At 49.4% G+C, this 12,867-nt stretch overlaps 1 protein-coding gene across 1 annotated transcript in view; it reads right to left on the bottom strand.

Moving 5' to 3' along the window:
• AOAH (acyloxyacyl hydrolase) overlaps positions 1-12,867 on the bottom strand; it is a 105,536-nt gene that overhangs the window by 47,558 nt on the left and 45,111 nt on the right. Inside the window, exons 7-9 of the mRNA XM_035129543.2 lie at positions 11,829-11,899; positions 6,366-6,426; positions 5,831-5,901 (exon numbers count right to left, since the gene is read on the bottom strand). Of these exons, the coding sequence (XP_034985434.2) occupies positions 5,831-5,901; positions 6,366-6,426; positions 11,829-11,899 (203 nt within the window). The remainder of the gene's footprint in view (positions 1-5,830; positions 5,902-6,365; positions 6,427-11,828; positions 11,900-12,867) is intronic.

The following is a 12,867-nucleotide window of genomic DNA, read 5'->3' as shown; positions in this document are numbered from 1 at the left end:
AGCAGCATTTAAGGGCGGTGGCGGTAGACCTCCAAAACAAGCTGGATGCAGAGAAAAACAAGGCGGGAGGGGCACCCCAAGTCCAAGTGCTGCCAGGAAGGAGAGCCGGGACCCTAGTAAGCAAGTTCAATGGAGACCCGAAGGAGTTTCAGGGCTTTGAGACTGAGATTGTGTATGCTCTTGAGCTGCACCACGATGAGTTCCCTGATGATGAGCACAGAGTAGCGTTTATTGTGGAGCACCTTACAGGGGCGGCCAGGGAGTGGCTAAGACCGTTAATTGCAACAAGGAATCCTTGCATGAAGAATGTCAAACTATTTCTAGAAGGTTTGAAAACGATGTATTCGTCCGATAGTCATATGGACCAGACTAAGGAGGAACTTCATAATTTACGCCAAGGAAATATGACAGTTCGCGCGTATTGGGCGAAATTCACCATGCTGGTGCACAGATTGGGGTGGGATCTGGAGTCTGCCCCAATGCAAGCGGCGTTTTACTTGGGGTTGCATGAGGAGGTGAAGGATGAGCTCTCGAGAGGTCCAAAGCCCAGTAATATGGATCAACTGAGCAAAGCGGCTCTGGCGGTGGGGGTGAGGCAGGAATCCAGATGGAGCGACAAGCAAGCAACGCGCGCAAAGCGGGCTTGGTTCCCACGGTCGCAGGAGAAGCCACTCCCTCAACAACCCTTTCAAGCCACGCCTGGGGCCAGTCAGGACCAGGAACCCATGCAGATTGATAGCGCGCGCGCGCGGGCTTTTCAAACCCCAGCGGCGCCAAGACGCAAGGAGGGAAGGGGTGGGAATTGCTTTCTCTGCAACTCCCCCCAGCATCTCGTCAGAGACTGCCCACATCGCAGGGAGTGGCAAGGAAAGGCGGGAACGGTTGTGCCCTCCCCCACTGACGCAGCACCACAGCAGGGAAACGGGAAAGCCTGGCTGCAGGAGACAAGGGGCGGCAGCCAGGCACAGTCAGCAGACAACAGCCCCAGCCCACCCACCCGCACAGAGAGGAGCAGAGCCAGCCCACCCCTCCCAGAGCAGGAGTGGTTCTAGAAGTGACGCTCACGCTCCCAAATGGCTATCCATTGACGGTCCTCGCCCTAATTGACAGTGGTGCCTCAGCCAACTTCTTCTCGAGAAACTTTGCAGAAGAGCACCAGATCCAGCTTCTGCAGCTGGATTTTCCTCTGCACGTGGCAACCATTGACGGCAGAGAGCTGCTGGGAGGGGCCATCACTCATCAAACCCCCCCCATGAGAATGACGGTTGGAAGGCACTCAGAGACACTGGCATTCAACGTCACCACCATCTCAGACCCCCCAATCGTTTTGGGCATGAGCTGGCTGGCGCGCCACGACCCCTCCATAAGTTGGCATCAGAGATGCATCACTTTTGGATCGGACTTTTGCCTGGAACATTGCATGCAGCACCAACCAGGGGAGGGGCCTCCGATAGCCACGGTGGCCACCATGCACGTCAAAGGGGGTGAGGCGATACCCAAACCATACTGGGACCTGCAGGAGGTCTTCAGTGAAGCGGAGTCCGACCACCTGCCCCCACACAGGCCTTTTGACTGCCAGATCAACCTGGTGCCTGGGGCAACTATACCCCCAGCCAAGCTGTACGCCATGTCAGACCAGGAACTGGAGGATCTGCGCGCTTTTATCGACAAGAACCTCAAGCGGGGGTTCATCAGAGAAAGCAAGGCAGCAGGGGGCAGCCCGGTCTTCTGGGTGGACAAGAAAGACACGCAACAGCGCCGTCTTGTGGTGGATTTTAGACGGCTGAATTCGGTGACAGAGCCAGTGGCTTTCCCCATGCCCAGAGTGGATGATCTCCTGACAGCGGCACGCAGAGGCAAGATTTTCACCAAGCTAGACCTGAGGGGGGCGTACAACTTGATCAGGATCCGGGAAGGCGATGAGTGGAAAACCACGATGTTCACGCCTCTGGGCTCTTTTGAATATCTGGTGATGCCCTTCGGGTTGCAAGGGGGCTCAGCATGCTTCCAGGCCTTCATGCACCACGTCCTGGGGTCCCTACTCTTCAGGAAATGCTTGGTCTTTCTGGATGACATCCTTATTTACTCCAACGACCCAGTGCAGCACGTGAAGGACGTCAGGGAGGTGTTACAGCGCCTGAAGGAGAACCACCTGTATGTGAAGCTGGAGAAGTGCAAGTTTCACACCAAGGAGGTGGACTTCCTGGGCTACAAGCTGTCAGACAAGGGGCTGGCAATGGACAAGGACAAGGTGCAGACCATCCTGGACGGGCACAGCCCCAGGACGCGCAAAGATGCCCAACGCCTACTAGGCTTTGCCAACTTCTACAGGAAGTTCATCAAGAACTTCTCTCGAGTTACGGCTCCCATCACTGACTGCCTGAGAGGCAAGCAGAAGTTCAGGTGGACACCAGAGGCGCAAGCAGCGTTCGAAAGCCTCAAGAGGGTGTTCGCCTCAGACCAGAACCTGTTCCACGTGGTTCAGGACGCGCCCCTACGCATTGAAACAGATGCTTCTGATAAGGCTGTGGGCGCCATTTTGTTGCAACTGGACGCCAACAGAGAGTGGAGACCCTGTGCCTTCTTCTCCAGGAAGTTGACCCAGCCCGAGCGAAACTACACAGTTTTTGATCGGGAACTTCTTGCGATCCACGCGGCGTTCCAGCACTGGAGACACTTCCTGGTGGGCGCCAAGCACCCCATCCAGGTGTGCACAGACCACAAGAACCTGGAGTTCTGGAGAACTGCCAGGGTGCTCAACCAGCGGCAGATACGGTGGGCGGAGTTCTTCTCGAACTTCAACTTCTCCATACACTACATCCCAGGAGAGCAGAATGTCAGGGCGGATGCCCTCTCCCGCAAGCCAGAGTACATGGAGGAGGAGGCGCCACCAGCCCCAAGGCACATTTTCCCCCCGTCGGCATGGTCCTGCGGAGCAGCAGTGGTGAGCGAGGCAGAACTCACAGCACTGACGGCAGCGGATGAATTTGCCAACCGCATCTTCAGAGAACTGAGAGGGGGGAGGGAGCAGGCAAAAGACTTTGCAGAACGCAGAGGGCTGCTTTTCTACAAGGGTGCGCTGTACCTACCCACCACCCAGCTTCGACGTACGGTCCTCAAGCAGATGCACGACAACCCTACAGCGGGGCATTTTGGAAGGGACAAGACCACTCACCTAGTCATGAGACACTTCTGGTGGCCAGGGGTGAGGGAAGATGTTCGAGACTATGTAAGGGGCTGTACCACCTGCCAGCGGGCGAAGGTGGTCAGAGCAGCGCCACCAGGGTTGCTGGAGCCCTTAGCCACACCACACAGGCCGTGGGAAGTGGTGTCCATGGACTTCATCACAGATCTGCCTTCGTCCAGGGGTAAGACTGCAGTGTTGGTGGTGGTGGACCTCATGTCCAAAATGTGTCACTTTATACCGTGTGCCAGGGCAGTCTCGGCAGAAGAGACAGCCAAACTGTTTGTTGATCACATTTTCAGACTGCATGGATTACCTTTAAGGGTTATTTCGGATCGTGGCCGCCAATTTGTTTCCAGGTTCTGGCGGCGGCTCATGAACCTCCTGCAGGTGGAGGTCAGCTTGTCGACGGCTAGACACCCGCAGACCAACGGACAAGCGGAGAGGGTCAACGCCATTCTGCAGCAGTACCTGAGATGCTACGTCAGCCAGCGGCAAACGGACTGGGTGGATCGCTTGCCACTAGCAGAATTTGCCTACAACAATGCAGTGCACGTCTCCACAGGGGTGTCGCCCTTTAAGGCCAATTACGGGCGCGACCTCAGATCTTTCCCAGAGAGGGAGAGGGAGGAGGAGGAGGAGGGCCCACAGGCTGAGGATTGGGCAGAGGAACTGGAGACGGTGCACCAGCAGCTCAGAGAACACTTGGAGAGGGCCAAGGAAGCGTACAAAAAGGGGGCAGATCGCCACAGGCGACAAGGGGAGGTCATCAGGGTGGGGGACAAGGTGTGGTTGTCCTCGGAGGGCCTTCCCACCAGAGGGAGGTGCAAAAAGCTGGCACCCAAATGGCTGGGCCCCTTCACGGTCACGCAACAGGTCAACCCGGTGGCATACAGGCTGGCACTGCCAGAGGACATGAGGGTGCATCCAGTGTTTCATAGATCGCTGCTGTCGCCGTACAGGGAAAGCAGCAGGCTCAGAGACAGCGAACAAACCCCCGAGGGAGGGGGGGAGAGGGAAGGCAGGGAGCAACTCAATGAGGCCACGGCCATCCTGGATTCAAGGTGGGGGGTGGGGGGCCTGGAGTACCTCATGGCATGGGAGGATGCTCCACCGTCCCAGAATGAATGGGTTCCCGCCACTCAGATACAGGAGGAATTCTTGGTGGAAGAATTTCACGCCCTCTTTCCCCACAGACCCAAGCCCTGGCACATGGAAAGGGAGGGGGAGGAGGAGGAGGCACGGGAGAACAGCTCACCATGGCGCTGGGAAGCGGAGTTTGAGGAACCAGAGGATGAGGTATGGGTGTCGCCAAGATCCACCCAGTCAGAGGAAGGAGCAGATTGGCAAAACATTTTTACCCCCACCAGCTCTGACGCCACGGACTTTTTGGGATTCCCGTCCTCCCAGGCGGAAGGGGGGGGCTCGCAGGACTGGGGGGAGGTGTTCACACCAACGGGCTCGGAGAGCACCGAGTTTTTAGGCTTCCAGTCGTCACCGACACATGGGGGGGGCCTGGGGAGGGGTGAAGGAGAGCTTGGGAGGGGGGTGGATGTGAGGGACAGGGGATATCGCGAAGTCCCTCCCCTCCTGAGTTCAAGCCCGTCCCCGAGCAAAGGGGAAAGCAGGGAGAGTTCCGATTCCAGTGGGGAAGCAGGAAGTCGTGTCCGAGGCTCAGGCAAGGTAGAGGAGCCAGGGTCCCAGGTGGGACAGGAAGGGGCAAGTAAGGGGGGAAGACCCATCCCCCCAACTCCAGAATTACGCAGGAAGAGGAGGGGCAAGAGGATGGGTCTGCCAAAGCTTTTGTGTTGGAGAAAGACGCGCCAAAAGCCATTAGGAGGTTCTGAAACCGACTGACAACATCGCTCCGTGTAAATAGCAATGACTTGAGCACTGTAAATACGCAGCACCAATAAAAGAATAAAATGCAGAGCTGCGTAGCGTCGTTACTCTGAAGTAGTCCACTCCGGCCACTGTGACAGCAGCATTAAAATGTTTTTTTTAAATAAATAAAATACTTTATCAAAATAAATAGATAGCAATTCAGGATATGCATAAACTATGTTTCGGCTCTGCGGCTATCCTGACTATCTAAATCCGCTCTGCACCAGTTCCCACATACATTTTATCATGCAGACCCTCTCATGGGCAAACCATTCGCCTTTGGGGAGTCCCACACACTAACAACAACAACAACAACAACAACAACAACAACAACAACAACAATAATATATTTATACCCCGCCCATCTGGCCGGGTCTCCCCAGCCACTCTGGGCGACTTCCAACAAAAGAATAAAACACAACAATCTATTAAACATTAAAAGCCTCCCTGAACAGGGCTGCCTTCAGATGTCTTCTAAAAGTCTGGTAGTTGTTTTCCTTTTTTACATCTGTTGGGAGGGCGTTCCACAGGGTAGGCGCCACCACCGAGAAGGCCCTCTGCCTAGTTCCCTGCAACTTGGCTTCTCGCAACGAGGGAACCGCCAGAGGGCCCTCGGTGCTGGACCTCAGTGTCCGGGCAGACTATTGGGGGTAACAGAAGCTATACTATAATATCTAAATACTATACTATAATACTATACTATAATATCTAAAGAAGTGATTTGTCCTAACAAGAGAGAAGAATTTAAACCATCCAAATTACCGTCTGCCAGGATACACAGAGGCCTGGACATCGTCACAGTCTCTACCTCTCCAGTGATATCCTCTTAAGGTCTAAGCAGGAAGAGAAATGAAGAAAAGTGTAGCATTGGAATTCCGCCCCCTTCCAGCCAACTATTAAACATCTAAAATAAAAATCTAACTACAGAAGGGGGAGAGACATTCATAAACCAACTCTCCCAGCTGCCTTTTTTTAATAAAAAAAAAGACACACTGCTTATTTTCATGCAGAAATAAGACACCCTGACAATTTTCATACTTTTTCATATAAGTTTGCTTCATGTTTTATTAATAATTCAATAAACACGACACTCTTTGGGCAATGTATTTCCATGGCCAGGCCTCCAGAAAGAATATAAAAGGAATAATTATTTTTCTTCACCATAAAGGAAACAGTATTTCAAAATAATAGAGAGTACCCCACAGTCTTGGACTACTACTTTACAAGGTGATGGGTTTTATAGACGCTAGAAGGGACTATTGTGAGAATCTTGCTGCAAGCATATGACTTTACTTACCGGATAAAGACTAAATTTATCTCCATCAAGGTCTTCAAAAGGTAATTTACTACGGATAAGTCTGTAAGGATAAACACAACACCCACAAACATTTTTCTTTTCTTTTTGCAAACAGTGCTATAAAGAGTTCAGCTTATCGCTTCTGCACCATTACCAGCTCTAACATACACACACCTTACCTTCCAAGTCCCGGACTGCAGAATCTGGGACTGGCAGCTGTGTGACACCGGACGTTGCGTCAACGCAACTTCCGGTGTCGCTTTGCCCTTCTATGGGCACCAAAAATGGCCGCCGCTGGCTTAAAAAGTCGCTTGTACGCATGTCAGGAAGTGCGTTGACGCAACTTCCGGTGTCACTCTGCCCATCTATGGGCACAAAAAATGGCCGTCGCCGACACCGGAAGTCACGTCTATGCACTTCCGGACATGCGTAGATGTGACTTTTGAAGCCGGCGGCGGCCATTTTTGGTGCCCATAGAAGGGCAAATCGGAAAGAAAAAAAATGGCCGCCGGCAGGAGAAAATAACGGAGAAAAACGGGAGACGAAGTGATACGGGGGACCACTGGGAAAAGGTAAGTAAAAACGGGGGTTTCCCGGCGAAAACGGGGTACTTGGCAGCTATGACACACACCTATTCTGCAAGCAATTGTTACTGTTATGTATTGGTTTAATTTGTGTACATGAATCTCACTGTTAAGTTCTGTAACTACCTTTCCCGCTCCAGGGCAATTCAAATGGGTGCGGTGACAGTTGCTATTGGTTAACTTGTTAGCACAATTTGGATCTGATAGGGTCCTGCCAAAATCTAAATGTATCCTTTCCCCAACCCCTGCTCCTAAGAGTATAAAACAGGGGTCCCCAGACTTACCGCGCAGTGGGCCGGAGGGCGGGGGAGTGCGCGCCCGTGCGCATGCGCACACGCACACGGGTGGGAAAAAATCGCCGAAAATCGCTTGTGTGCATGCGTATGGGCCTCCCCCGACCCGGAAGTGCATCGGAAATGACCTCTTCTGGGTCGGGAGAGGCCCATACGCATGCGCACAAAGGATTTTCGGCGATTTTTAGCCGATTGTTAAGATCGTCGCCGCGCCGCACGCCGTAAGAGCGGGCGGCAGCAGCGGGCGGCGGGGGTTGTCGCGGGCCGGATTGGGAGGCCGATTGGGCCGCATCCGGCCCGGGGGCCGTAGTTTGGGGGCCCTGGTATAAAAGGAGCCAAGATTCCTACTGCAATAAAGAAGACTGTTCTTGTTATACTTGACTCCTAGCAGTTTTTTGCTAGTATGCTGAATCGCTATTCAGAGCTGACTTCACGAAGAGCTGAAATCGCACTCACGACATAACAGTTACTATACAGTGGTAACTCTACTTACGAATGTTTCTACTTACGAACGGAGCTCCACCCGCCATCTTGGATGCGGTTTAGATAGGATTTTTTTCTACTTACGAATTTTACATAGGGTTGCCTCTACTTACGAATTTTTTCTCCCAATGGGATTCGACAATTTTTTTCGACTCACAAATGTGTGTTCGGAACGCATTAAATTCATAAGTAGAGGTACCACTGTATATGGAAAAGAACTAAAAAAAAACAGTTTTCATTCTTTGGACTAGGAGTTGATATTAAACTAAGCACATTTGTCATTGTGAGCACCAGGATAACATTTACATGTACTGTATCTGGAGCAATTTGGTTGGCGGTCTTTGTGCACATCAGCCTCTGTTGATCGACATTTGCACACGTGAATTTCACATAGCTTATCCAAGCAGAGTGGCGGTCAGAGCTACCTTACATGTATGGAATACAGATAGTTTGTTCTTGCTTTCCTTCATCCTTGGCACTGTAACTGTGGAGTTCCATATAAGCATAGGCCCTAGCTCATGAGAAAGTCACTTTCTGGATGGCAGCAGAGTGTCTCTGGATGGAGAACAGCTCGTAGGTATGGACTGGGTGATACCTGGTTTGCTATATCACCAGCTAGGTAAAAGGTAAAGGGACCCCTGACCGACTCTGGGGTTGCGGCGCTCATCTCACATGATTGGCCGAGGGAGCCAGCGTACAGCTTCCAGGTCATGTGGCCAGCGTGACTAAGCCACTTCTGGCGAACCAGAGAAGCACACGGAAACGCCGTTTACCTTCCCGCTGTAGCGGTACCTATTTATCTACTTGCACTTTGACGTGCCTTCAAACTGCTAGGTTGGCAGGAGCTGGGACCGAGCAATGGGAGCTCACCCCATTGCGGGGATTCGAACCGCCGACCTTCCGATCGGCAAGCCCTAGGCTCTGTGGTTTAACCCACAGTGCCACCTGCGTCCCCACCAGCTAGACATTGTGATATACTGATATACAGTGGAACCTCTACCTGCGACCAGAATCCATTCCGGAGGTCCGTCCGGAGGTCAAAACGAGTTGCTGAGAGAGGCGCTGTTGTGCGCAGGTGTGGGCAGCGATTGCCCATTCCTGCGCATACACAAACGGCCGCTCCTGCGCATGTGTGAACGCTGGCAAACCTGCCGTTTACTTCCGGGATTGCCGCGGATGTTGGGCGAAATGGACGCAAGCGGCGGCGGACGTTAGAAGAGGTTTGACTGTATCACAGTCTGAAAAAGGATGGAGCTATGTAGAGGCACTGGCTGGCTTCACGGTTTTTCCCACATTGTGATTTTTGCATAGCACGTGTGCGTGCGCATGCACACACACACACACACACAAAATGATTCGCGATATATTGCCAGGTCAAAAATTATGAAACCAGTACTGTATCACAATATGGACTTCAAACTGGTTTTGGATGATACATCGGCCCAGCCCTAGTATGGACATATGGTCCAAATTAAAATCCATTTTGTCAGTCCAATAAACCCGGATGTATGGCAGCCTTAAGTTACTAGTCCTGCCTGCCACCCCTGACCAATGGCCATGCTTGCTAGCAATGATGGGAGTTATATTTCAGCAATATCTGAACGGCCAAAGGTCTTCCGGTCCTGTTCTAGAGTATGAAATTAGCCTAACTCCTGGAGGTTGGGGGGGACGGACGATTTTCAGAAAGGTACCCAAGTCTTGGCTTAAAATATGCTTTTAAGAAAAAAAAACCCCTAACTTTTCCTTAGAACCTGCTTCAAAGCTATATTCTTTTATTATCACAAGTGGGAGCTTCTTTTACTTTCTATTTGGACGATTTTCACTCTCAGGCCCTGGGATTTAGTATCACAGATTTTATGCTGTAGATCAAACACAAATTGATCTAATGATGGTGCCTGTAAATCTGTATCTGAGACTAAAACGCTAGTTTAAAATGAGATTTTGTTTGGGGTTTTTTCTTTGGTCCGTTAGCTTTCCTCCTTACTCTGTTAAAATCAAGAGCAAGAGTCATAAACAATGTAGTAAGGAGAAGACATAAACCACATGGTGTTAGTTAAAAGATTAAAAAATATATATCTGTGCTGCCAGGTTCTCTGAGTTATTAGAATCAATAATTTCCTTTAGTCCTGCTTCCCCTTTTCTTTCTACAAGGCACAGGTGGGCAACTTGAGGCCCAGGAGCCACATGCAGCCCCAACTTCATTTTATGCAGCCTCTGATGCCTCTTGAAGCTGCCCCAATTCTAGCATACCATCAGTGTGCCTTCCTCTCTGTTCACTCCACACACACACACACAGACATACACACCCCTTCTTCTTTTTTTACATTTGAAACCATTTCCCCCCTCCTGCTAGTGCAGCTTCAGAACAACTGGAATGGACAGTATGTTACTGGATAAAAATGAATGGATGATTTTTGAATAAACATCTTTCCGGCTTACGTCTTGGGGAAAGAACCCCATTCAGTTGTCTGATAATTAATTGGCTGGTTCCTGCCATATAGTGTGTGTCTAGCACACTAAAGTCAGAAAAGAATTAATTTCATTTGCTTTCCAGAACAGTATCTATATTGGACTGTTCTTGTAATTCACCCCCCTTAACCCTTATTTGAGAGCAGTGGCGAAGCTGCATGCTCCGGCACCGGGGGCGGAGAGCAGGCGGGGGGCGTGGCTGGCGTGTGTCCCAGGGGCATGGCACGCAGTGGGGGTGCGCGTCGCGCGTCGGGGCAGCCGCGGTGGTACCCCCCCCTCCCCGATGGTGCCGGGGGCGATGCACTCCCCCCGCCCTCCTTTCCTCCGCCAGTGTTTGAGAGTAACCCCATCAAATGCAGTGGGACTTACTTCTGAATAGACTGACACAAGATTGGAAATTCTAATCCAATTTCCAAAAGTGAAAATTGAAGCAGGATGAAAATGATTCTGAATAATACTTTTGCCTCTCTTTAACTCTGGCTCCACCTACAATTGCCAAGTGGCCCCTGAGAGACTACCCCCAAAATAATGTGGCCCTCAATGTAAAGAGGGCTGGTCATCCCCACTATATATAAATTTTTATTCAATTCAATTAAGCAAGAATACAATAATGCATCTATACAACATAAATCCAATACATTGCGACTTCCTTCCTCCCACCAAATGGTAAACTATTTCAATCCTTTCTCGTATTATCTAACTTAATTACAATCTCAGCAATGTAGGAGTTATGCCATTACCGCTAGCGATTTCATTCCCTTGTAATTGTCCTTAGCGTAATGAATAAATTTACTCCATTCTAACCGAAATTTCTCATTGTCCTGGTCCTGAACGCTATGGGTTAATTTGGCCATTTCCATATACTCCAATACCTTCGTTTGCCACTCTGTAATTGAAGGAATCTCCTGTGATTTCCATTTCTGGATAATACTCTTGGCCTCTCTTTGACTTTGGCTCCACCTACAATTGCCAAGTGGCCCCTGAGAGACTACCCCCAAAATAATGTGGCCCTCAATGGAAAGAGGGCTGGTCGTCCCCACTATAAGGTACCCAGACATTGCCTCTAACTCACACTACAGTATATTTATTGCATCCATCCTTGATAATTTCAGTTACTCTTTCGCAGTGCTGGAATAAGCATCTTTGATATACAGGGAGTCAGTGACGTTTTCACGAAATGTGACATTACACAAATTTTGCATAAATCTTACCCTACAGTCACATTTTCAAGAAGCACCAGCACACATGTTTGTTTGTTTTCATAACCTGTGTGCTACGTGGCTATTAACACATTTCCAGCTTCTAGGCCTTCTAGGAACTGAGTCACAAAACCAACACGGGCAGCAAGATTTAAAAGTGCATTAACATCAGCACATGGAGAACAAATGACAATATAGCTATGAATTATGTTCAAAGGGCTCTTGTGGCACCAACATTATCCAGCCGATTATATCTCCTTTCTGTGAGATAAAGGGGAGGAGTTATGCTGTTTGAGAAGTGGGCGTTGTGTGTGTGTGTGTGTCCCCGTCCTGGGCTGCTGAGCAATATGTACCTTCTGCAGTAAACTAAAAATATATTTTAATCAATGGGTAGCATAAAGATTTTTTTTTTTAAAAAAAGAAAATAATACATACAATTGGATTTTCTCACACAGCTGCTTCAGAAAAGGAAGTGAACATACGCCCGATAACCGATGAATGTTTTCCTGGGAGGAGAAAAGTAAACATTGGTATTTAGCGTGATTAGTTCCTTCTCTGTAGGGGAGGATCCATGGTGTGGGTTTGTCTCTGCCCATCTCACCTCTGGCAGGAAGTCTCTAAAAAACTTTGAGGATACTTGAGGGGGAGAGACGAGCCCCTTGCTCCAGTTCAACCCGTGCTTAAGCAAGTAACTGTACAGTCACACAAGAACAGCTAAGGATCAGGAGAGGAACACAGTAAAAAAGGCAAAAGATTTATACGGTCTGAGGAGAAGCCAGATTGTGGTGGTCATGCCCCAAAATTAAAACATTTTGGGAGATGATCCACCAGGAAATTCAAAAATTAAGAGAGTCAGTCAACAAAGCTTTGTCTTTCTTTTTCTTTCTCGTCTTTCTTTTCTCTTTTCTTTTTCTCTTCTTCCTTTTTCTTTTTCTTTTTTACTTTTCCCTATAATCAATCTCCTTTCCTTATTCTTTTCTTTCTAAACCTTTCTTTTCCCATCTTGAAGGATAGATATGTTCCTATGGATTTTAAACTTAGAAGGAAAAAATTGAATACATTATAAATATTAGTTCTTTACGTATGTGTGCATTGTGTATGGGTAAGGTATGTATGTGTATGTATTAATCTTTGTCCATTCTTTGTGTGATGTACGGTCTGGTATGTTTGTATGTAGATGCATCATTTTTGTATTATTTTTTGTACAATAAAGATATTTAATAAAAAAAATTAAAAAAGGAGAGGAACACAGTGATTTCAAAGGAACATGCCCCTCTTGTTCACTGCATGAAAGGAAAGGTTCCTACTGGCCCCTTGAACTAGCCCAGGTGAATGGGAAAAGGGAAACAATCCTGATAGGGGCCAAGAAGGGAAGGAAAAATAGGAGGCCCCTGGACCAAAAGTCTCCTTGTCCTCTGGGCAACCCTCCGAGATTCAGTATCCGATAGCCAGATCCCAATTCTGCCTACAGAGA

Source organism: Zootoca vivipara, chromosome 12, assembly GCF_963506605.1.
Source record: "Zootoca vivipara chromosome 12, rZooViv1.1, whole genome shotgun sequence".
Classification (NCBI taxonomy): domain Eukaryota; kingdom Metazoa; phylum Chordata; class Lepidosauria; order Squamata; family Lacertidae; genus Zootoca; species Zootoca vivipara.
Note: the sequence above shows the minus strand (reverse complement) of the source record. Positions and strands in the feature narration are given on the sequence as shown.